At 36.0% G+C, this 26,965-nt stretch overlaps 1 protein-coding gene across 1 annotated transcript in view; it reads left to right on the forward strand.

Annotated features, from left to right (window-relative positions):
- The window catches only part of LOC103823251 (guanine nucleotide-binding protein G(q) subunit alpha), a 120,495-nt gene that overhangs the window by 75,306 nt on the left and 18,224 nt on the right, over positions 1-26,965 (forward strand). Inside the window, exons 3-5 of the mRNA XM_030236845.2 lie at positions 4,768-4,922; positions 18,096-18,224; positions 19,216-19,345. Coding sequence (XP_030092705.1) covers positions 4,768-4,922; positions 18,096-18,224; positions 19,216-19,345 — 414 coding nt within the window. The remainder of the gene's footprint in view (positions 1-4,767; positions 4,923-18,095; positions 18,225-19,215; positions 19,346-26,965) is intronic.

Genomic DNA, 26,965 nt, shown 5'->3' on the forward strand with positions numbered 1-26,965 from the left:
TTTCATGTAAGGTGCTACATTTAGTACCTGCAGGAGGTATGAAAGTGCCTAATTTATAATCTGTTGCAAAAGTAACATGCCATGCACACAAAAGTAAATATTAGGTATGATTTTTTTTTTGATAGGTTTTTGCAACCTGCTGTTCAGTTTTGCTCAGTGATGTCATCTTCCAGCTTAGCTTTAAAGCCATGCCAGTATTTGAAGAGTGTAACACCCTATGCAATCATTAACAAGCAAGGCTGTAGTGTTTAAAAGTTGTAATGCTTAATGATCTCACCTTCTAAGAAAGAAAGTAGGCAAACGTCTTGAGGATCTGGAGAGTTAGAGGTATGAAAGTTTTAAAAGAGAGGATAAAAGGTCCTGTAATTTGTTTCTTTAATCTTCATATTTTAGTTTATATCTATAGGTGGAACAACTAGAGCCAGTGAAAAATATGAAAGGAAAATTAATGTTTAAAATCCGAAGGTAAAATTTCTCTTTTGCCTGTCATCACTGCAGTTGAAGAGATTATTGCATTATCTCTGTGTTGTTTAAGTCTTGTGTCGCAAGCAGAGAGAGGGAGTGAGATGTTCCCCCTCTCTTCAAATAACAGGTATTTTTTCTTTCAGCTGTTTTTTCTTCATATTCCAGCAGCACAGGGAAGAAAAGATGACTAGAAATTACTGTCATGTTTTTCATTAAGTGTAGTCAAATAATTTCAAATATTAGAATAGGTTTCAGTTTCATTTTGCTTTTGAAAACCAGAGTTATATCTGTATTTTACATCCAGCCTCAAGTCTCTAAATTGCCAATATATCTGAAATGGTACTGTATCCCTGGTAAATTGCCTTAAATATCAGACACAGGCAAAATATTGGAAATACTTTGGTAATTTAAGACTTCCATGGAGGTGAAAAAATGGCCCACAATACTACAATTATGTTAGTAATTTTTGCAGATGTAAGATTTTTGAATAGTTTTGCAGAAATGGCATACAATTTCCTGCCTTCACGGAAGAGTTTACTTCCTTCATGGAACTATTTACCTGCACAGTTTACATCTGCTTATTCCACACCTTAATTATTCAGGATGTTCTGCAAATAAACAATTTGGTCATAGGGTCATTAAAATATGAATTAATTATGGGAAGTCATGGGAATTGTGTATTACTTAGAGTTGTATACACTGTTTTCATTTGCCTGTTTGTGTAGTATTTTAAACATTTGAGTAGCCCCATAATGGCATTACTCAGGTGAACATAGATCCATGTCACAGGTTGGTTTACACAGGCTCTGTGTATGTTACTTTGAAATCCTGATGGATTTCAGTTCACCCAATTGAGATTTTGTCCTTCTACTATGAGAAAACTAAGAAGCTGTTATACCCTTATTTCTCCTTTTGTGCCTTCATTGTTGTTTATATCTTCATGTTGCAGGTGGAGCCACGGTAAGGAAGATGCTGCTCTAGCAGGTTTTGTGAGGGTTTGGCAGCCTTATATGTAAATTACCATATAGCACATACTGACTGTCTGACAGCTGCAGCATTCTCAGTCTTTAAGGGTTTCCGTAGACATCCATAGTTGCATTTAAGTTCAGCCTACCAGAAAGTGTTGGGATCATCCAAAGTTGCTGTGCCATTGTCGTTCTGTAGCTGGAGTTTTGGAATGTGGTGATTGTCCTGCTCTGCTCTGCACTGTGGTGGCCTTCCCTTGAGTCTAATTTGTGGTTTTGAGTGCTGGAATACATGAATCTTAAACTGTTAGGGAGTGTCCAGAGGAGGGCCCTGAGGATGGTGAAGGGCCTTGAGGGAAGCCATGTGCAGAGTGTCTGCAGTTGTTTGGTCTGTTCAGCCTGGAGAAGAGGAGGCTGAGGTTACAACTTCCATTTCAGTTACAACTTCCTCACAAGGGGAGGAGCGGGGCCAAGCACTGATCTCTTCTCTGTGGTGACCAGTGACAGGACCTGAGGGAATGGCATGAAACTCTACAGCAGGGGAGTTTTACAATGGATAATAAGAAAAGGTTCTTCACCCAGAGGGTGGCTGGGCACTGGAATAGGGGTCACAGCACCAGCCTGATAGAGTTCAACAAGTGTTTGGACAATGCTCTCAGTTACATGGTGTAATTCTTGGGGTGTCCTGCACAAGGCTGGAAGTTGGACTTCATCATCCTCGGGGGTCCCTTCCAATTCAGTGTATTCTATGATTCCCTGTCTTACTATATTTTAACAAAATGTGAAACACTCTAAATTAGAGATGTTTAATGAAAATTGTGGCAGGAACATATAAGTCCTGTACTCACAAACACCTGAAGTCACATCAGCGTTTTAATATAGAAATATCAGTGCAAGAAAATTGCATGATAGAATGGGCAGGTAAATGTTTAGTTATCCATTAAATTATAAACATTTTAGATCAGAAGCTACTTCAAATGTCTTTTCTGAGATCTCCCACAAATTTTTTTATGTTATAATTTTGGATGTTTGTGCATATAATTCTTGAAAATGTTCTTGGAAATATGCTGTCTGGGTAGGTCCCGACTTTCTAAAAATAACTGCTGTAGAAAATTTGAACATGCTTCATGCGTGAAATTGAAACTTTAGTTTTCATTCATATTTTTTGTATCATATAGTATGATCCAGAAGCCAAAGACTTTGCTGAAGTGATATTATTGTATTTATGTTATGACGTTTTCCATTCCAACTGTGTCAATAATGTTCTCTTTTTCCTTCTTTGTCTGGTGACCTGATCTGAAACAAAGCTCTGGGCAGTGAATGTTTTTTAGCAATAAAAACTTAATGTGTAAGGAAACATTTAAGTAGTTCTTCACTGTACTTTGCTTTTACTGTCCATCAGTCCATTAAAATTAATTCAGGTTTGGGGAAGTTTTACAAGAAAACCACCATTGGCAGACATCTGGCAGCAAGCAGATGAACTATTTCTTAGTTTCTCCTGTTCAGTCAGTGGTTTTATTTATCTAGTCTGTCAGCTAGGTCTGAAATCCTGTTGCAGTTTTTGTGAGAGAAATTTCAGACTTGAAAACAGTTTCTGGTTCATAATTCAGTTCAGCCACAGGACAGCAGTAGCCTGTAGCAACATCAGATTTCTGGTGTGGTTATCCCCTCCAGTCCTTAGGTGGTACCTGCTTTTCAGAGGAGACAAACATACAAATAAAAAAACAAAGTGAAGAGAAGAAGGTTCTGTGGCTTTTCCCGTACCATGTTTATGGAGAGGCTTTCCTGTTTATTACAAATCAGGCATTTGGAAAACGTGCTCTTCTTGGTTGCTTTACCCTTCCATTTTCAATGGTGTCATGAATTGTCCAGGAGAGATGACAGGCCAGTTTTCTGACTTCTAATAGACCTCTGGGCATTTTTGCTTCATACAAAGGCTATAATGATGAAGTTTTGCCGCAGAGGTTTGGCTAGTGTTTCATTCTGAAGATTTATACTGATTTACACAAAAAAAACCCCAAACCAAAGATGACTGGTTTAGTTCCTCCTATAGCTGGAAAGGTGAAATACATTTTTGGCATTAAATGTTTTTATTAACTCAGTTTACTCAGCTAGCTGCTATTGTCATAACACTGTGGTAGTTCAGGAAAATACAGCATTTTGGTAAAGTCTAGTTTAATTTAAATGCACACAAGTAGCCAAAGGAAAGAAGTGGTTCACAGTAGTGAAATGTCAACTCACTGGTCTTAAGCGAATCTAACCACCATTAATGTAGTCCTACAAACCAAAGAACAGAGAAAGTATGAACATTTTTCTAAGTATTTGTGCTGAATTACTAGAACTTTTTCAGCTCTTTTGAAGTAAGTTCTGTAGGATCAGGTATTTCCTAGTAACTTGGGAATTATTTGGCATTGGGAAAATGGAAATTATTTTCCGTTTCTTTCCCATTACTATAAAAATAAGAGATGATAATAAAGATAATAAGTAGAAGACTGACGTGATGAAGCCTAGATACAAAAAATCCACACTTTTGTAAGTATATAATGGATTGTGGCAAAAAGAGTATTGCCAAGAAAACCAGCATAAGGCTGTAACATGGTTGAAGCTCAGAATCAGTTTTTAACCCTGCCCATAGTTTTCTGATGGGGAAAAAAGGAGGAGAAGACCTGGTTGCTATTTCAGTATCTTCTCAAGTGGAGATGTCATGATTACAATTCCCAAAAATTCCAGTTTTGTTATTCTGGTATCTTGCTTTAAATACTTGTAGAAGCCCATGAATAAGATCCTAAGTGTATGAGACATGATTTTCCAAAAAGAACTGATTACGTGTTTACAAGATTTCTGGTAAATAAAGGGGAAATTCTTATATTCCCAGAAGACCAGGAAAATGTCTGCTGTTGTCAAAAGTGTATTGAACTGAACAGTCACCTACACCATCTAGATTTTGGTTGTGAAACAACTGAGTTGAACTATCAGTAATTAGATCTTAATGACCAGTTTGAATTTGGTAGTACTTACGGAATCTTTTTGGGTTGTCTGTTATTTTTTTTTTTCCTTTGTTTCAATGTTATGGTAGCAATTATTGGTGTCCCAAAAGAAAGAAGTCTAAGAAGATGAAATTTTCCTGAGAGCAACTTCATTCCCTGTGATGTTAGCTTAAAAGTTATCTCCTTTTGGCAGCTTCACAATCATGTTCATGATATTTGATTTTTCAAATTGAAATAGATGTCAGTGATATAACCAGTGTGAAGAATTATTAGTCTTGTTCATTGTATATGAGCTGTCTGCAAACATAGAAAATGAGGTACATTTTACTGTTTTGTTTGTTTTCAATTAGGTTCATGCACTTTTAGTTCGAGAAGTTGATGTAGAGAAGGTGTCAAGTTTTGAGAACCCATATGTAGATGCAATAAGAAGCTTATGGAATGACCCTGGAATTCAGGAGTGTTATGATAGACGACGGGAATATCAATTATCAGATTCAACTAAATAGTAAGTACATGGTAGCAATGACCAACTATATATAATTTTCTGATTCTAACAAAGTAATTTTTACTTTTTTAGCTTGTTGTATTATACATCTGTGTACATGTTTGAATGTATATGCAGCACAAGCATAGCTGAATATACATGTACTAAATTAAATTAAGGAGTGGCATACATCTATTTTATGATTTTATCTGTGCTTATTTTACAAAACGACAGTCTGTGATCATAGAAAGTCTGAAATTAACATTCAAACTAGGGATTATTAATTTGGAGAGAGGATTTTTGTTAAACCTATTCAGCTTATAATATAATCACAAATGCAAGATAGGCAAAAATAATTTCATGTTATGTGACAGTAGTGAATACTGGGAAGTGCAGCCAAAGTAGACCTCCATACAATTCATAAAAATTGAAAAAGGAGTCCGAGAACTCCTATTTTCCAGATTTTCTGGTTTCCTTCTCTGGCATTTGCAGTCTTAGTGGTGAGGTAAACAGTACTAAACAAAGAGATTTGTATTATACTGAAAGCTCTTTCTATTATGCAAACAAAGTCTAAACTTTAAAGAACGTGGCTGCCAGGAAGAAATTAGGAAAGCACTTCAAGTTAAATTGTTTGTTCTAGAGCAACAATAATAAAAATGCATATGTGACTAAAAAATATCTGAAATCTTACGCCTTTCTTGGGACTGGAATCTGATTTAAAAAAACATGTGAAATTTGTCATTGAAATCTGACATCTGCCTGAAGGTTTACTCCATGAATCCTAGTTATTTTTTAGTGATGTAGCATACAGCTCAGGTGAAATTTGTCGTCTGCTGTCAAAGAAACATGTGATGGCCTTTTGATGTTGACCTGTGCTACAGAGTACAGCACGGTTTATTGTTAAAGCCTCTATTGTCAAACCCGTGCCAAAAACCTCCATGGGTTCTACATTGACTTCTGTATTAGCTATGAAAAAAAATTATTCCAGTGACATAATTCCAGTCTCCATTTGGCATGTGTATGTGAATGGAAGCCTCTTGCTTAAGAAAGTGCACGAGGTTCCATTAAGCTCATTGTAGCAGGACATTAGATGTGACAGGTGTGGAATGACATTTATCTGCACAGTAGTCTAAGCATCCCTATCTAGTACTGCACTTTATGAGGGAATTAGTCACAACAAACTTACTAGGATCTTGCTAATAGAATTTAGGCAGCTGAGGACTATGGATGCATGACATTAAGTCTTCTCAGATGGGCTGCAATATTATCACCATGCCATGACTTCCCTTTGCATAGGGTTTGTTGTCCTGTGCAGTTCTCTGTCCCAGTTACCTTCCCAACCCATCATTCTTGCACTTATATTTTTTTGTAGAGTGGTGCAAAGCACAATGGCATCTCTCTTGTATTATTTAGATTCTTGCTGTCCCCAAACATACCATACTGTGTTTTGGTTTTAGGTGGTAAGGAAAGAAATATAATATTACATAAAGAGAAAAATTTCAGGATGCATAAACAGAGATAAGAAAATTTTAGAGACAGGTTACTAACAATATATTTTCATGTTATTTCTGTACTGAAATGAGTGGCAAGGTTAAGTAGAACATGAAGCAGAGTTTGTCTCATATTTTGAACTTCTTGTATTTGTAGGTTAAGTAGAACATGAAGCAGAGTTTGTCTCATATTTTGAACTTCTGAGTATTCAACTTTCAAACCAGTATCTCATCTGTTTCCACAACAGATGAGATACTGGTTTGAAAGTTGAAATAAATGTATGTATTTTGTGTGCTCTACCTTAAAGGCTAAAAATAGAATTACTCTTCTAAGTAGGAAATAGTGATCTGATGCTACTTCAGATCAGATTGTGCTGAATACCATAGTTTTGATCTGCTTTTAATTAACTTAGTGGATCTTTTGAGTAGCATTAAAAATAGTAGGGAATAATCATTAAGTAGCTATTAAAAAAAAACCTCCTAGTACATTGTCTTGCAAAAGGTACCTGTACTGGTTGATTGGTTATTTCTCAAGCTCAGCATGTTTAGCAGTCTACCATGAGTTTTTGCAGATTTGGTGACTTTTATTATAGTTCATAGTATGGATTTCTGCAAAATCTTTTAAATTAGACTTGTTAATCACTGTATATGGGTATTTAGAAAAGCCTCTATGTATACTTATGCTTGCAAGTAGAATTTTTTCTAGGTATGTAAGTCCACTATAAAAAATCAGCAGACACAAAAGAAATGTGGTTTCAAAAATACAGTATGTGTGTTTACCAGTAAAACACCCAAACAAATTTATTAGCATTATAAATGGCCCAAAACAAGGAAACAAATTGCTTTAAAGCTACTACTGGGATTCAAAAGGCAGTAGGACCAAAAAAAGCACTTGATGCTTATTGTCTTCTGAGTTGATGTATAAACCAGAATGGTTTGTTGTCCACCAGCTCTCTTGTAAGCATATGTGCCAATGTCTGGTAAGCATATGTGTCAATGTCAGATGTGTTCTTCATTCATCCCTTGCACAAGCCTCTCATCTTCTCAGTAGTTTTCCACTGTGTTTTGTAGTAGTAGTAGTAGTAGCAGTAGTAGTAGTTGTAATAGTATTTTCAGTCAGCTGTCCATATTGCTCTTTTCTGCCATCAGTCTTCAAGAAGGTTAAGTGCTGAGTCCTACCCTTGGGTCACAGCAGGCCAAGGCAGTGATACAGGGATACAGGCAGGGGCAGAGTAGCTGGAAAGCTGCCCAGCAGAAGATGACCTCAGGGTGCTGGTTGACAGCAGATGAAGATGAGCCATCTTCTAGCTGAGAAGGCCAATGGCATCCTGGCTTGAATCATAAATAGTGTGGTTGTCAGGACCACATCTGATATTTCTTGTATCAGAAAGACTATGGAAGGGTTCATCCCCCTGCAGTGGGCACTGCTGAGGCCACACCTCAAATCCTGTGCCCAGTTCTGGCCCAATATTGCTGGACAGACACTAAGGGGCTGGAGCATATCCAGAGAAGAGGAGCAGAGCTGGTGAAGGGTCTGGAACACAAGCCCTGTGAGGAGCAGCTGAGAGAACTGTGGGTCTTTAGCCTGGAGTAAAGGGGACTCAGATGTAAACTTACCACTCTCTACAACTGCCTTGGAAGCAGGGGGTATCCAGCTGGGGGTCAGACACTTTTCCATGTAACAAGAGATAACACAAGAAGACATAGCCTCAAGTTGCCCCAGCTGAGGTTCATTTTTCTGAGCATCAAGAATAATTTGTTCTTGGAAAGAGTTGTTAAGCATTGAAACAGACTGCTCAGGAAGTGGTGAAGTCACCATCCTAGGGTTGTTCAAGAAGTAGTTTAATGTTGTACTTAGTGCTATAGTCTAAGTGACAAAGTGGTGATTGATCAGTGTTGGACTTAATGATGTTTGTGGTCTTTTGCAATCTAAATTATTCTCTTACTACACATAGTCTTTTTCCTGTTATTTTATTGTTTCTAAATTGTATATTCAGGTTTCTATTATGTCCTGTATATCATACTGCTTTTACTTTCTGCCATATTTTGACCTGTTTTGTCATGCTTTGTCATTGTTAGCTTCATTTTTTATACCCACTGCTTGTTCTCTGGAAGAGTACATCCAGTGTATGTTTACTAGAAGAGGTGGAGGTAGTGTCTAAGAAAGAAAATTTCCTGCATTATGGGAGTTGATTTGAACTTCTTGGAGGCTTAACAAATTCATTCTGTTCTCTTTCCTGACCATTGGGTGCTTCAAAGCTTGGGTGTTCATGTTGTTTTAAAATCAATTTTTAGACTTCTCTGTAGTAAAGTCAAGAGCACCTGAGGTATATAGAGGTTATTTGCTTTCCATGTGCATTACCAGGTGACTAAGCCACTTAATTACCATCAAATTACTTCCCTTTAAGATGCTACCTCACAGTGTGAGACAGGTGTAAACATGGAGAATTGCCTTTAGTAGTAGCTATGTGAGATAAGATAATTCAGAATATACTGTATCAGCTGCCTAGACCTTAACCCAAATGTAAAAAGGTTACCATTCAACCATTTGAGATATCTTTTCAAAGCCTAAGGGAAGGAGAGTCAGTAGTCTTCTGTGATAGAGAATTTGGGTTGCAATTGGAATTTTTGAAAATTCATCACCATTTTTCTCCAGTATGGCACTAAGGTCTTACAATTCATGAACAAAATGGAGGAAGTGTTAAGACCTAGAAAGTGTCCCAGAGCCTTGCTTGGCTCAGATTTTCAATTTCAACTTTTTCTGGCCACATGAAATTGAAGTATTTGGCTGCTGTGTGCCTCCAGTTAAGGACTTCATAGTTGCTACAAGCACTGAGCAAGTCTGTTTAGTTTCCCTTCCATGGCTATGTTTTTTAACACTTCAGATAATTAAATATAATTTTCCTATTAGTGTGTTAGCTATGCCAGTGGATATCTATAGCACATTTTGTTATGTAATGAACTGCTTCTTTAGTTGTATATGCCATGGCATTCTCATTCATGTATAGTCTCTCAGGCTTTTGTTTCTGCATTTGCTGTCACCTTTAACAGCTCAGTTTCTGCAGTTGCACAGCTTTGCGTATACTGTGAGCTCAGGTAGTTGGACAGTTAGTATAGAAATGCGGGTTCCCATACTTTATTGTGTAATAAGAGCTCACGGGTGTGAGTCTGAGGTCATTTACCCTATATCATTGATTTTTAACAGGAAAGAAAGATAGGAAACCTAGTGATGTCTGCTCAGTAAAGTACACCTTTTGTAAAACTTGTTGCAGGAGGTGTAAGGCTTTGGTCATCTAGTAATTTTTCTATGACAGTATTCCATTTGAGTTTGAAGTATTTTCAAAACTTTTTATACCTGTCAGCTAAAACTATCATCTTCCTTCTGTGTTACTTTTCTGAAACATGTAAATTTCAGTGGAATTAGCCCCTGTTAAATATAATGTGCTTGGGGGTACACAGGGGGCAAGATCAGCACATGAATCTTAAGTTTTTACTAACGTAGTTTAGTCCATTCCTTGGCATTGCCTTTAGCCGTCATTTTTTATTTCATAAAGGTGTAGGGCACTCTTAGAGCATGAGGGTCTTTCAGAAAGTGTAATACTGTCTGAAATTGGGACCTGCTAGGAAGCTGAACTGATAGCAGGTTCTGAACAGCTGTCTGGGATATCTGTGAAGCAGTCATTAGATTGTAGTGACAAAACCATATTGTCATATAGTGATAATTTAAAGATGCATAAGTACATTATTATTTAATAAACTGCTTATTCATTCTTGCTTACTTTCATTTGTGAAAATCTACCTGAAGGTTCTAAAGCTATACTTGAGGACAATCTGTGTTGTAGAATCATAGACTCTGCTTTTGTATATTCACAGTTTACACAGCCTTATGTACGGTTTAGGGTAAAGTAGAAGCAGCAAATAAAAATGAAAGTTTAAAATTCAAAGATCAAGTACTAGCAGCAGAACTATGATAACTCTATCTTATGCTTTAGATATAGGCCCAAAATTAAAAGCAATGTCTGAAGAAAGATGGGATGTGCATACCAAAGTACTACTTCCCATACAAAAACTGCAGGCTGTGCAACACAGCTTGGAAAATTCAAAAAGAAAAGTGGGACCATGTAAAGCAGTATACAGTATGTATTTACTTCAGGATGTTTTTTCATGCAGCACCAAACATGTTATTAATAACTATATAATTTTTACACCACAGTTCCTAAAAAAGAAAAATTTGCATGAGCATTTGTTTATTTGGTGACTTGTCTTTTTAGCCTTTGCTAAGGTTGGCTTTTAGTGAGGTAGGAAATTGAGGAAGACCGCTAGGTAGGACTTAGGTGGAATATGGATTAAAAAAATGCTGTGCGGACTTCTTCCTATGTCACTTTAGACTATAGATTAAGATGAGATAGTTCTGGAAACTGGTAATTTACTTCAGCTTTTCATCAAAGGTGTAGAGTCTTAGAAACACAACCTCTACAGAAGTTCTGAGAACACAGCAGTACTTGTTTACATTTAGTTTTGTACACTGAAAATCAATTCCATTTACTGGACTGCTGCCTCTCAGCATAGAGAACACTTGTGTCAATTATTCTGGTAGCTCTGTGAGGCAGGAAAAATCCTGCTACAGCAGTTTTAGCATTTTGCATATGTGCTGTTGAAAGTCAAGCCAGTTGTATGTTTTCTCTAGGATGTGAAAAAAGAAAGGCTTTTGTTTTTCAGCACATGGTCCAAATTAGGGGTTTTAGGAGAGTGGTCTCATCAACTGGCTCAAAGTTTTGCAGAAGAAACTAAAAAAATCCAACCCCACCCCAAAACCACACCAAACCCCAAAAACAGTATGAAGTATAGCTCCCCACTCCAGAAGAGTCAGGCTCCAAAGGACAGAGATATATCAAATCTTATTTAATATCTTGCCTAATTATCCTTAGTCATAGACTTTTGGTTAGGTTTCTATTTTCTCTTGCACTGCTATTATCTGTGAATGAAATAGAGCATTTCAAGAGGGTCATACCCTTGAACTATCTTAATCTTAAGGAAAAAAAACGGTTTTTTGCATTAAACCTCTGAACTTTGGGGTTGAAAAGATGTAAATGTTTATGGTTACTATCATACCAAAATCTGTCTTGTCATTGAATGCAATGAGAAAACATTTGCCTGTGAAATGTTGTTGATAAGGCTTGCTTTTATAACTGTGGTTATACTGAAATCACCAACAAACTTTTATGTTAAACAACAGAATTTGTAGAATTTCTTGAGTTTTGTCCCTTCCCTGTTCCCGGTACTCTTATTCTGCCCATAGGAGATGTGTTGGTTGGTTGGGTGATAACAAATCATCTTTGCTGGTTTTATTCTGACCTTTCTATCAGTGTCAGTAATTACTTCTGTCTCAACATGGTTGGTTTTATTTAGAGATTTGTAATATCGGATCTGACTGGCACCATACCAGAAACACTTTCTCCTCAGTAGTGTGTTTCAGATGCAATCGGCTCCCCAGGGACTTCTGTGCTCAAAGTGTGTCTCAGACTCCTAAGCCCAGGGTTTGATAGTGAGGCAATGAGTATTAATTCAGCACCTTGGTACATCAGTTTTGCCTGCTGAGTTTAGGAAAATTATTAGACAGTACTGATGAGCAGACTAGACTCACTTTTAACCTCAGAAAGGGAAATTATGTTAGAGATTGATTGAAGCTGTATCCTTTCTACGTTTGTCTGCCTATGCCTTACTGCCTGCATGTGATCAATTAGGGTTATATGCTAGTATAGAACTAGAACACAGTTTAATGTTACAGAAATTCATCCTATGAATGTATGACTTAGAAAATGCTTCTTTATCACCTGATTACTTGAAAAAATCTGACCTCAAAGATGTCAAGTACTGTAGCTCATAGCTGCAGGAGAGTGTTTCTTTGAAGTGTCTGCCCCATGTTGAAGGTGCTCCAAGATCTTGATTTGTGAAAGTAAACTCAAGTAAGTTTTAATGGTCTGTCTTCATTAGGTGGTGTAGCCCTAGGAAAATAAGGCTCAGTATTGAGCTACCTGTTCATGATGACTGGAGTCATACTCAATTTATTAAAGAACTTTACTGGTTAAAACAACTGTGGTCTGCTTATTAAGCTTAGGAGTCTCCCTTGCTCAATTTCCATATGGGAAATACGTATAGGAAAGTACAGAGTCAGTCTATTCCCATAATCCTATTCCTGCTGTTTATTTGGAAATATGGACCCACAGTACCTTTGACATATGCTTGCTTTCTTTCTTTCAATGGCTTTGTTAGCACGCCCATAGCTTGGGAGCTTCCCTGAAGCTGGCTGCAGGCTTGGACCTTGTCATAGGTGATGTAAAGTGCATTAAAAATAATTACCTAGCTCTTGGTGCTTACTGGGAAACAAAAGTGTTCCTCTGCTTCTGGTCAGTGTGCTGATCACGGGCTTGTTGCTAGATGCTGGCAGCTTGTCCTGACGTCAAGGGGGGTCCGCTGCCAGCAGCTCACGACATACTCATCGCCTCAGTAATGCACCTTCTGCCTGTCACTATAGCAACCCCCTGGAAAATTACCTCAGCCAGCCACTGAAATTCATGTTTATTAAAACTAATTACAGATATAATTAACTTTAGAAACTTGGTCTGTATTGTAAATTTACTAAGAACCATGTATTTTCTCATTTTCTCTCCTTTCTATAATGCCTAGCTGAGTAGGTACTGTTTGGGTGAGAGGCCATATAGCTACAGTGTGACTCATCAAAACAAGATTTCTCAGTAGGTAGTGAAAATGAGCTCTTGAGTACCGTGTAGCTGAGACCTAAATGTCCTGCACCGTTGCTACTATCTGTACAACCGAATTTCCTGTGGTAATGCTAGTGGTTACTCACTGTTGAACTAGACCTCAGAATGGCTTTTAGAGTGTTTCCAATAAGCATGTTGTTATTATGACATTAAAATTTGAAGGCAGTAAACTGAAAAAATACCTGGTCTGTGCAGTTATCGACTATTCTCCCTTTGTGTAAGATTGTAGCTATGTCAAGTCTTGTGGCTTGTTTGCAAGAGTGAATGTAAAGTCAGTTGTAGTATACATTGGAGAGTTAAATACTTTGGTTAAGACTGATTGCAGTATGTGTTAATCCATTTCTAATTGAACATCTACCCTAGAACACACTGTACATTTCTCTTACGTGTTTAATTTTTTTTGTTTGTATGTAGGATTTGTTTGCCCAGGAGGGCAGTATACTTGTCAGTACTTTAGGGCTGCATTAGCTAAGTGCTTTAGAACCACAGTGAATCAGTTTATTAGTAAGCAAATACATACAAAAGCCCATCAAATTTTCATTTACTCCTCATCCATCTGCAGTAAAAATCTCAACACAGTTCATGTAGCTGTGGCTTCACAAGTTTTCGCTGGTTGCAGATAAACCATCGGAGAAAGTAACTCCACCCTGCTTTCCTGGTGGAATTTATGGACTTCCCACATCCTAGGACATATCCATCAAATAAACCATAATCAGAACAATTTCAGTAGTGTTTCTTCACTATTCCACATAATTTTGATGGAGATGTGTTATCAAGCTATTGCACAAGTTGAAGAACTGGCAGCTGGGGATGAGCAGAGGAGCAGCTAGGGTGGTCTGGAGCCAGCAGAGTTGAAAGCAGAAGACAGTTGGCATTAGCTAGCACTTTTGATGTTTTAATTTAAAGTTGCTGCCTGATAAAGTAATTTAAAAATAAATAAATTACTAGTTTGATAAGCTCTAGACTGTTTAAAGCTTATGTGTGCAATGCTGCACTTCCCTGGCGATCAGGGAATTTCTTTAGGCCCCGGCTTTCATGAGGGTAAAAAAAAATGTTAAATATCCAATTCTTTTACTACAAAGAAATTTAAAAGTAAAAGTCTTTATTGTGACAGTAAATAAACCATGGTAAGCCAAATAACAAAATCTCAATGTTACAGGAACAGTTAGAATAGTAGTATGTGAAAAATGTGTGTGCTGCTGGTATGTATTTAAAAATTAATTGTATTTTAGTTGTCTTCTCTTTTTATGTAGTCAGCTGCATTCATTTACGTATTTCCTCTCATCATTTTGAAATAGTGACTCAGCTCAACAACCAGTCGTTCAGAGTAATCAGACTGTCACCCCATCCCTTCTAGTGAAATGCAAAAATCAATTCTTGTCCTTCATAAAGAGGAAGTGCCTTGCGTTTATCTGTGCAGTACCGTGGATGTAAAGATGTAGTGTTTTGCAATTAATACACAAGTTATGATAATGTATTGAGGTTATGTGTTGATTTGCTCTCATTGGTATTCTAGGAAGATTGCACCTGACTGAAAAGAGACATTTTATTGTCATATCAAAAGTCTTCAGACAAAGTTATAAAACAGTGAATGAAATGGAATGGAAAGACCCTGATGTCAAGCCCAATGATAGATGTTCTTACTTGAAGAAAATAGGTGTTTTTTTAAAATTCTTACTGTTTTACAGGTTATGTAAATTTTAAAAGAGACATGCAGTATTTTTAGTGAATTTAGAATATCTTGAAGGCAACTTTGTGTTGCTGCTGCTGGCAGAACTTTCAGTTTGATTTCCAGAAACATGTTAAATCTCCCTGAAGTTGATAGCAGAACACCAAGTTACTTATCTTCATGGGGTAACAGGAAGTGTAATTGTCTGCAGAACTGTCAGTAGCAGAAAATACCAGTTCCTTTGCTTCAGAACAACAGTGCAAAACTTGATTTAAATCTGAATTTCAGTACTAGTAATTTTTCAGCAGAAGTTAAAAGAGTCTGCTAAAATAAAATGTTAAGAAACTAAAAAAAAAAAAAAAAAAAAAAACAGGAAAAAACCCAAACAAAACCAAAACCAGAACAAACAAACAAAAACAACAACCAAAAAATCAAACAGAACCACAAATTAAAACTAAAACAATTTTTTACTCTCCAGGAAAAATTTAATTGACAATTTGCAGTATGGTCACAGCATTAAAATAGCAATGATAAAAGACTTCAAGGTGTACAACTAAGACCTGGGATATTTTCATTTAAATAAACTGATGCAATAATACATTAATTTATTAAGTTTTAAGTTTGAAGAAAAAGGGATAGGGGCTAAATATTACTGGAAAACAACAATAACAAAAAAAGCAGGATGTATTCTAAATGGCTTTTGTTAGCCTGTAGATTCTGATTATGATTGTAAAAAAAATTTTCTTTTTTTAGTGTTTTGGTTTGGTGCACCCTTCTGTTTTGTTTTTTGGGGGTTGGGTTTTTATGTTGTTGGGGTTTTTTTGTTTGTTTGTTTTTTTGTTTTTTTAGGTTTTTTTTCCCATGAGATACTCTTACTGGTTTTGACACTAATTCTTTGATCCTGTGTTTGAATGTATAATTCAGGACAGTTCTTAGAGAGCCCAACACTCTTTATTCTGTCAAGTGAAGCAATCTAGGGAATTTAAGTAAGACTCTCTAAGGATGCATAAGAATTCTTCTGTGGACTGTGTAGGCTCTGTAGGGGGCTACAGGTGAAATGAGTGAAAAGGTAGTCCCATTTGTTTGGTTACTGAGTGAGCAGAACTTGAGCATAAAGGATGAGGACAAGGAAGACGTAAGTATTTTTTAAGGATAAGGCAGTGTTTCTGAAACTTAGGGCAAAAAATCCCCAAAAAACCTCATCTGCTTGGTTATTGATTTCTAGGAAATTAATTGAGATGTAACAATTTAAAAGTATCTATCCCTTTGATTTATCACCTTTCTAAAATCAGCCAGGTGTGCATTACCAGATAGTAACATGTCCACTGTGCAAAGATGCAGTAACCAGGCTCACCTTGGAGACTGCAGGTGAAACTTGCCAAAGGAATGCAACAAGACAATTGTGTAAATGGGCCACCTGCCAATTTATTCACTTAAAATTCTCTTGCTTTTGTGAATACCACTGTAGCATGTAATGACTAGCAATGCTTCCTTATCTCCTTCCAAAATTTCATCACAAAATAAAACTAATTGTTCTGTGGGTGGGAGGGAATAAGAATCTAGTTTGGTGTCTGTCGCTTTCTTATGGTGATGGCTATGGATTTCATTCACTTTTTTTTCCCTTTTCTGCCAACAAATTGATGGTGAGCTTGTTCCTGCTGCTTTTTGTGTAAAAAAACCCTGATGGCAGATCCAGTGCTCAGACTCTCAACCCTTTTCTCACTGCCAGAAACCAATTAGTATTCTCAGAAAATATTTTCAGACTGATACCTTCTGGCTTAACTGAGATAGTGTTCAATCCATCTTTCTCACATTGGTATTTACTATTGAATTGATACTCCATTAATAAAACATAGTGAAGGAAATATGATAGTTTAATAATTGAGCCAATAGTATTTTGGCTCTTCCCAAAGTCAACAAATTCTTCTGTATTTTTACTGTAAGAAAAGTAAGAAATTAAACTTGAAATTAAACTTGTTTGTTTCTGTTATTGTTCAGGATAACTTCTCACTATTTTATTAAAAAGTAATTCAGAACATCTAGAAGAAGTCTGATTATTTCTTGTTTGGGTTTATTTTAAAAGAGTGCCTTCACTAATTACTACAAGGAAAAGAACGTGTTCAGAAGTTGCTGACACTTCATCATCATTTAATAAATTGCAAAACCATTGCTCTCATCCCCTGGAATGAATGAGGGGATCCCTACATTAGTTTATCTTCACAGTGACTACCTGTAGGTTACTTTTCTGCTGTGAACTAGCCAAATATCAAAGAACTTGGTTTCCTGCAGCAGTCCTTCTGCCACATGTCCACCACGGGGAGAATGTAAGCTTCATGATGCACTGGCTTCATTCGATGTCCACCTGCTGGACACACACATGGGTACCTTCCTTTTTTGGAGGATTTTTTTCATGACAGCTAATTAAAACCTTCAGTACACTGGTGCTTTATGGTTGAAACTCATCACTAACCAATAAACAGAATAGGTCTGTGTTATAGTTACTGAACATTTACAAGCAGTTTTATACAATTTTGGGTTCTTTGCTAGCCAGCTGGAGTGTGTTTCAAGTACTGCAGACTTATCAACCTAATCAGAAGTTTCAATGTGAATGCAGGAGTTCAGGTGCCAGAGATCCCACTAATTAGTTTATGCTGCCTTCTGGTAACAAGATCTGGAGAGTATTTTAATTGTCAGTGGTTGGTCTCTTCCATTTTTAATTTGGTCTCAAAACAGTGCTCTTTATCTTCCTGTCATTTTATAACTAGTAATGACCAGTCACTTACACCAGACTGTTATAGCCTGTTTTATTCTATAGCAGTCCATTGTTTTTTGGAAGGTTCATTCAGTCTTGATATTCGGACAGACTGAATATCAATAAATATGTTACAGATTCAAAGCAATTTTGTATTTTTCACACTTTGTATAATACTATGCCTTTGAATTTCCTAGAATTACGTAATTGACAACTTTGGTGAATTTACATGTGAAAACCAACCAAATTTGTATGGGATTAAAAAAAAACCCATAATTATGCTATCTTTCTTGTAGAATTAGCTTGAACCTATGTAAGTGGGGATGAAGCACATTTTTATATTTTATCCCCTCTTTTCTGCCGATAAGGCTTTTTTTTTTCCCCCTGCTGTACTTCTCCCTACCCCACAGCCTGCTTCCTTCCCAAGTTTTCCTTTTTCTTTTCCTCAGTGGGATGATGGTGTCACTGTCTAGCATTCCTGTTGTTTCTCCCTGTTTATAGCTATCTTAATGACTTGGACCGCATAGCAGATTCCACCTATCTGCCAACCCAGCAGGATGTGCTCAGAGTTCGAGTCCCAACAACAGGCATCATTGAATATCCATTCGACTTACAAAGCGTCATTTTCAGGTAGGAAAAAAAGTTTAGCGCCCACGTGCTTTGCTTCTTTTGTTTCCTTTTACATTAGCAATGCCACGTAAGGATATTCATTTAAACTACATAAAAAGCAATTATTCTGGTTTTAAAATTTGAGCTTGGTGAATTTATCTTCTTGTAATTGTTCACATATATTTAGGGGCTCATGTTAAAGATGTCAAAAGGATCAAAGACAATTAGGTTTGTTATTTTTGAGAGTAGTTTTTATTGATAGTAAAGCTGCAATTAATCTTTTCAGTAATATATATCAAAGTTTTACTGTGCATAATAATCTGAAAATACAACTGTATGTCCTTGTCATTCATGTAAATTATGGAAAAAAAGGTTACCATTTGTTTAATTGATTTTTAGAGAGATACCACCCTACGTTAGTACAAGTACAATTGTTTAAAAAATAACTAAGGAATCGTAATTATGAGTTAGACACCTGTGTTTACACTGAGACATGGGATGAAAAGGGAATACACTGCAGGCAGACATGAGTTTTGATTTTGGCTGTCAAAGCCTTTAGTAGATAAGTATTTTATTAGTTTAGTATTTAGTAGTTTTTAGTAGTATTTAGTAAGTATTTAGTAGTTTTTTATTTATCTGCTTAAAATGGGTCAACTTTAAGAAGTTGTGGATTTTGATTCTCTTATGTGGGGGAGAAAAAGGTGGTCCACTGTCTGTTTTGTGTTTGTTGCTGAATACATGGGGCATACATTGCCAAATCTTTGCTCATGAGACCTTTATATCGCAAAATTCTGAGGGGTTTGAGGTTCAAATACAGAAAACCCATCTGACTTAAAGCAAACATGATTAACGTGTTTATAACAGATTCTCTTAAATTTCAGTGGAAAAAAAAACATTAAGAAGACCAAACCAAACTGTGTTTTTAACAAAATTCTTGTATTTTGCTGTGTTTGTGGTTGGGTGTTTATCTGTTAAGATGTTAATAGAGTTGATGTGGTTGTTAATTTTGCAGAATGGTGGATGTGGGAGGCCAACGATCAGAAAGAAGAAAATGGATACATTGCTTTGAAAATGTCACATCTATCATGTTCCTAGTAGCTCTTAGTGAATATGATCAAGTGCTTGTGGAGTCAGATAATGAGGTAAGCAACTGTCAACAAAACCCATGAGTTAAAAAAAAAACAGTTCTACCAGTCCAGTCCCAGGTGTTTTCTAAATGCATCTACAAGCAATCATGCGCAACTGGCACCCAGAGGAGAAGTACTTCAGGGGTCAAAGGGGAGGAAGGGTTCAGTCCTCAAGCTGGGCTAAACAGATCTGCTCTATGAAGGATTCAAAGTCTCTATTTTGTGTTGATGAGGAATACAGTTGAACACAGAGAAAAGTTTGTTCAGTTACTGTTATGAGCAGAGGCACAATAAGAGGTGGTGTGTGGCATTGTGTAGGAGAGAGGCTACAGTGGTGTAAATGAAGACAAAATTTATTGATTCCTAAGGAACAGCCCCAGGGTAGCAAACTCCATTCCTTTGACTTAAAGCCCAAGGTGTATATTGTATTTTTATTTCAAAAACACAAGAGAAGTCAGCAAGTGGGTAGGCTGAGGGTTCAAAGCACACTATCCATTATTTGAATGAAGACTAAGGGTTATTTTTTATGTTGAAGGTATTTTTTTCTCTCCCGAGGGCTTTTTAAAGTTACTCATTGAAGTTTTATAAATTTTAGTAGCTAGCACTGTTCTGTGAAAATCTTTCAGCACATACTTTAAAAAGTTAGATGAAACAAAGAGAACATTTGACAATATCTTCTTCATGGCTGGATACCAGTTGTACTGTTTAAGACAGTGGTTGATGTAAAGTAAAACAAGTGTCCCTGGAAATCACATTTTGTATATTGAATATTGTATGTACTTTCTTTAGGATTATTTTTTTTAAAAAGCCTTGGAGCTCTGGAAATTTTTGCATTTGTAGTGTTTTCATAAAACAAAGCTATTGTTACATTAAATGTATAATTGTCTGTGTCATTCAAAGCTGAATTTCCAGAAATTATGATGTAGTCTTACCAGCTTCATCTCCTATAATTTTGGAAGCAGACACATCTAGTTAAAAAAGAGAAATCTGTCAGACTTGGTTTGTTTCAAGTGAAACTGGAAGTCTCTGGTTCTATTTTTTTCTGTTTGCATTATTCTTTTGTAGCCACAAAATTAACACAAAATTAATAAGCAGTTTAATTATACAAATCAAAGCAGAATTTATTGAAAATTGCATAAAGAAAAATTAGTTATGATAATTTTCAAACACTATTCTAACTATCCAAAATAAGCATCATGGAAGTCAAAACTTTCTTGCAGGTGTTTTTTTTTCCTCACTACTGAACTATTTATGTTTTTAACAACAGAAGAAAACTTCTGAACCTTTGTGACTTGTAGTGTAAAATATATTCATGTCTTTAATTTAAACCAGTTTTTGTTTTCAAGGTACACATACATAGCCTAGTAGGCTTTCCAGCACACTTGGGCCTGTGTTACTCTAACTCTGGAAAGGATCTAGACAGTCTTAGAGCTGAGCACCAATCTGGGCAGCTTAAGTTTTGGCTTTCAGCAAACTTTTCACCTGTCTGTCTAGATTTTATTGGTATGCCAGGACACTGCCTTCTTCCTTTCTTTTTCACTCCCCTTTATCTCTAAACATTGTAGTCCCGGAATTAATGGAAGAATGTGTTTATTTATTCCACACAAAGCAAAGCATAGTTTGTCTGAATGTGGGTGTGGCAGAAATATGGTTTTTAATGTTTTTTTTGATACCTTGAATTAGGAAATTCAACCCAAAAAGCTATTTTTGTTCTTCACTGAGGTGTGATAGCCTCAGCAGGGAAGACAGTGGTTTAACTTGAAGACTTTGGTAACCAGCCAAGAGACACTTTTCACACTTAGCTTTAAATTGTGGAGCAGTATTGAAATTTTAGCACCAAAGTGGAGGGAGTGTGTGTGAATGTTCTACTTTCTTAATATGTGTGCCATCAGTGTGATACTAGGGAGGAATATAATCATCCTTTCGTCTGTGTGGCTCATATTGAAATTAAAATATCTGACTTGACAATTTACAGTGTTCTGCTATTTCCTTTTCATTGCTTTCATGGCCTGATTAAACTATGATTTTTGTAAGGTGGCCTACTTTCTTTTTCTAATTAGTCCACTGCATATTGCCTGAAATCTCATTTCCTGTAGTACATTTTTACAGAGAAAAGTGTAGTATTTAATAATTTGTGTCATCCTTTTTAGTTAATACAGTTTTTCATTAATATAATTTTAATGAGTAAATAGAAATCTTTGAAAAGTTCTATTTTCTATTTGTGGTGGCAAAGAGGATGGTGGTGGTTATATGACCTTCCTCATGAGGAAATAAAGACTCTTGATTTTTATTTCAAAATGTAGTGCCTGAAGGATGGTCAATTATAAATCTGTTTGTTTCCTTGCTTACCTTATTCAAGAGAAATACATTTGGATTATAAATCAGATGATTTAAAATCATGTTAGTGTCTCTCACTGGATAGTGTCTCTCACTGGATATATGTGAGGTGGTGCTGGGAACTGTTTCTATTTTTATGCCCTTGAAGGAGCTGAGAATTAAGATTTCTGAGGAATGTAACTCTTGTATAAGGGGACATACATACAAAATAAGACAAGAGTTTAGACTGCCTGTTATTCAGAGATGTGCAGGATGACTTCTAATTGCACTTCCATGACAAGTACTTGAAGAGTTGTGAGCTTCAGTCCTGAAGATAAGCATGCCTGGCTGTCCAACTGTACTTTAGCTATGATTTCTCTGAGAGGCAATACTCAGACCCAATGACATCTCTTTTAAGTGTGTTTCTAGATTGTAGATTACTCTATTTTGATGCATAAATACAAAACAGGAAGAGTCAGTAAGGATGGTATATTTTAACACGTCCTGCAAAAATTTCAGTGCAGTCATGAATACTTCTAACAAACACAAAGAAGAGATAGCTAACTGCTCCAAATTCTACCCTTAATAAAAAAAAAAGTCTGTCTAGATTCATAGTTGAAAATTAGGACAAAATTGGAACCAGAGGACATAATATACTAATTACATTAATAATATTGTAAATTAAATAAATATTTCATCAGACTGATGTGATGTGACAAAGGACAACATGTTATAAATTAAATTATTAGATGTTTGACCTTTTCAGTTTTTCAGAAAACTCCAGTAGGATTTAAGGTGAGATAAAAAATGAAGGAATCATTTCTCTGTTAAATGGATTTATGATCTATTATGTTTTGTAGGTCACGTTCTAGCTCTGAATTATGCCAGCAAATTTGGAGAAATTGGCCATTTTATCAAATGGCGCAGTTTAGAATTTTTTTGTTTAAAATCAACCTATTTGTTTAAATAATGTTGGTTTTTCTAGATTTCCAGGATGTGCTGCATTTGAGTATTTGTTAGAGATAGCTTCTTTCAGCATCTCAGTGCAATAATTAGAAAAATGAGTTCCAACTTTGTAAGACAACCATAACCACTTGCAGTTATTGAAGAACATAGCAGTATATTTGTAAAATGAAGTTCTATAAAAAAGTGAGTTTATTATCTTTGCACATCTAATTAAGTACTTAGAAACAGCAAAATAGAGAACAGTGTTTATTGAAGCTTGTAGATATTTATTAGCGCATTAAAAGTCTTAAGTTATATAAGATTTCATATAGTTTGTATAGCTCTGTGGTGGTTATGTATATATTTTTATTTTTCTAGGGTTCTCAGATCCTCAGAAAAGACAGAATATAATTTCCTCAGTTCAGCTAAATTAATTAATTAATAGACTAAATGAAAATTAGAAATTTTCTAAACTATCAAAAAGTAAATACTATCTTTCCTGAGGTATTTTCAGGAGCTGTGAAGCAACAGAGGCATTGGACAGCATGAAGTATGCATTGATAAAGATAATTTTTCTGTATAAGTCATTATGAGTGTTTTGAACATTGCCAAAAATATACTGGGGGGAAATGCCAGTTTAGATTATTCTCATCGGAGATAATTCATTTTGATTAAATTGAAAAATGTGAAATTCTTACAGGATTTGAGGGAAATTGTGACTCTCCTTGGTAAGAGGAGATTGTTGTTGAGTACTGTACCTTTTAAAAAATACCTTTTGTTTTAAAGCCCTTTTAAAAGTTTGTACTGCATCTTAAGAAATTGCATTTGATTTAGCTGAAGCCAAAATTGGTACTTTTAATATCATAATGCCATGGAATTTATCTTAAAACAGTAGCACCTTCCCTTTTATCATCGAACTGTCACTCAGTTTTCATTGAAGTTTTATTAAAAGTACCATCTGCTTATAATCCATGTATTTACAGATTTTATCTCAGGTTACAGTTCTTGTGGAAAAGAATTGTAATGTATGTAGCAGGCAGGAATGGCTTAAGAATTCTGAGATTTTAAAATAATAGGAAAATTTATTTTTGGCCTAAGAAATCCTAGACTCATTATCCTAGAGGTCTTTTCCAACCTAAAGCATTCTATGCCTTCAAGCTATGTCTAATATTGCCATTACTTCCTGCCTGTTCGCCTTTCACACGTCTTAAAGATGTTTTCTAGGATCTGTCTCTTCTGAGAGTTTGGCAAATGCTATATTGCTCAATGGACACTAAAAAAATGATACCATATAGGCAATTTCTCCATCTTTTGTCACTGGCTTTTATTTCCTTACAATGTGGTTTGTCTGCTTTAATCTAACCTGGTATGAAAACCAGATTGAATCATCTTTGTTCCAGTCTTGATCAGTCCCTTTTGAAATATTCTACTATAGATTTTTGCATGAGGTAGAGTTATCTTCATTCAGAACTGGAGTTCCTCAGAAACTTGTCTAAACCTTCTCTATTGTGCTGCAGTGTGACATACAGTGATGTAGCAGCCAGGTGTGTGAAGACTGCTGCTTGCACTGGTTGAGTATTCTGCCGCTGTAACTTTATGCTCTCTCATTCAGTCTTCACCATCTTATTGTCTTAACAGCTTTTTATCCTGAATCTACTGGCTTCCAAAGCTGTGGCTGTTACTTAAAAAGTGCAGCTGGGATCGGCTATCAAGCCTTCCAGGTTTCTGAAATGTAGAATAGCAGGTTCATTTACCAGTACCAGACGTTTATGTGACTCGCAGTAAGAAGGCATAATTTTGTAATTTGACATGTGAACAGAACCAATAGGTCTGGAGGTGGCTTGAGAAACATTTCCAATGGACATTGCACATATCTTTCAGGAATTCAGGGGGTCTCAGACAAGCTAGAACATCTATGTCTCTGGATTGCACAGGGACCATATGACTGAGTCTTTAATGAAAGCAGCATGGAGCTAAATACTCCATGGAGCTAAATACTCTTAAAAATGTTTTGTCCAAAACATTGCCAACAGGGGATCATTAAAGTGACTTAATAGTCTGTAAATACAGTGCCCATCAGTAAAACTGTTTCTGATTTGTTGTTCCTATATCATGAGGGCTGAAAGCAGAAGTGTTTGTTTAGAGAGGTAGGATCTCCATCCTGAAGAGAGATGTTAAAAGCTTGTCGAATCACAGACATGAGTAAAATGATATGATGACTAAGTTTGTCCTGCTGGGAGCAAGGAGTTGTACCTGATGACTTCCATGTAAAGATCCACTCCAATGTAATTTCTTCTTTGATTCTAGAAAAAAAATTGTATGACATGTGAAAGGAGTGGTTTTTCTTTGTTTCCTTGGTGAGCATCTTTGTAGTCATGTCATAATGTTTTTCCATAGCTTCTTTAATACCCCCAAAGAGTCCTACTTTATTTGACAGTGGATATCTGCATTAAGGTACTTCCCTTCACAATATTTAATTTACACTGAAGAACTGTCTTGCAATTTTATCAGATGAAGGCAGAAGAGGATATTAAGAAAATTAGGGCTTCAGTATCTCAGCCACAACTACAAATTGAAACTGAACAAACTTTGTAGAGTGATTTTCTGCAATGTTTTTGTGCTCCAAATAACTGAATAAAGGCACTGTTCTTTTGATTGATGGAAAAATTTGTTGTTTGTAGCTTGCCCCACAGAGAAAGGACCAATGTTCCTTGGTTTGTTAAAAAATATTGCCGTTAAAATCTAATTTATTAATATTTATTATTTTTTAATTAAAATAATTACATGAAACCTAGGGCTTACAGCTTAAATTTTAAATCTGAACAAAAGTACATCTGCAAAACAGATGAGCCTAGACGGAACTTGCATAGTGGTAATTTGGTAATACATTAACAGGTGACAAATTGGTACAGTGTTGCAGTCACACTTTGTTCTGAGGTGTGCAAAAATAAAAAATAGCATGAGGCTGCACAGTTCAGAGTATGTTTACTCTTCAAAGAGGCAATTATCTAACAACATATTTCATTTTTTCATCAGAACTCTCATGCTGTTCACATCTGAGCATGCTTCCACTTCTCTTCCAGCACTGTGTTACTTATTCTCAGGTTAGTCATACATGGCTTAGCATGAAGGCTGAAAGAAAACAATTCTGAGATCAGAGGACTTCAGTCTTTCTGCATCATAAATAAATGTAATGCTTCATTTGGCTGGTGTTTTCATCAACAGCTAACAATCCAGAACAATTGAGCATATGCAGAGGGATAATACAAACTCCCAGTTAGAACTAGAATCCTCAAATAGTCTTCATACTTACTTATTTAAGTTTTTTTTTTTCCCCATGGGAAATCAAATCTCCAGAATTGATTGTTTATTTGGAAACTTGAGAAAATAGCACATTGACTACCTGTGTCAAACCTCATTGCTGGATGTATTGCATCTCTTCGTACCTGTCCATATGAAGAACCTTTTACATGTATACAGTCAGTGCTGGGAAGGGTTTTCATTAGGAAGAGTCAGAGCCTCGCTCTCTTTAGTTGAAGTTGGTGGTTCGTAATGGAAGTAGGGGGGTTGGATGATCATGAACTGGCATACAGAGGCTGCCAGAAATGTTGCTTGTAAATGTTGCTGTTGGCAGATGTGACTGTTTTTTGTTTGTTTGTTTGTGGGGTTTTGTGGCTTTTTGTTTTGTTTTTTTTTTTCCCTCTGAATAACCAGTGTCAGAACTATTTGAGAAAAGAGCTTTTTTCAGGGACAATTTGATTTTAAAATATTTTCACTCATTTTTCTCTAATATATGTAGGTATTATGAAAATAGCCAATTTTGACAATAATGTTTTATCATGAAAAGTAATTTAAGAGCCATTTTTGCATTTAAAAAATACTTGACAGCAATACTTGAAGCATGTTTTATGACTACTTTATAGACCATTTTTGCTTTGGACAGTATTTTTGGTTTTTGATAGTTGTTAAACATATTGATTTAATGGATTTCAGCTGTCACTTGCTTCATCTGTGTCTCTGCTGGGTACATAAAATTGCCATGTACTTTCAAGTGCAGTGTTGCAAATTCAGTTTGTTGGAGAGTTGAGAGTTCTTCTTCCAGGTGATTTAAAAATACAGTTCTTATCAACAGAGACGTCTTCCCAGTCTTCTGGGAATAGCTTCCAAGAAGCTATTTTTTTCAGGCTAGTTTGCAGAGAGATTGAAGACAGTAAACAAAATAAAGGAATTATTCCTGAGCTCTGTTTGAAATGGCCTCTGACTACATTTGTGTTACTCATCAAAATATTTGTACAACCATTGCAGTTTTTACTTAGATGACTAGTTACAGCAGTAAAGCTATGAGATTATACTTCATACTGGTAGCAAAAATGC

The sequence above is a fragment of the Serinus canaria genome, chromosome Z (assembly GCF_022539315.1).
Source record: "Serinus canaria isolate serCan28SL12 chromosome Z, serCan2020, whole genome shotgun sequence".
Lineage (NCBI taxonomy): Eukaryota > Metazoa > Chordata > Aves > Passeriformes > Fringillidae > Serinus > Serinus canaria.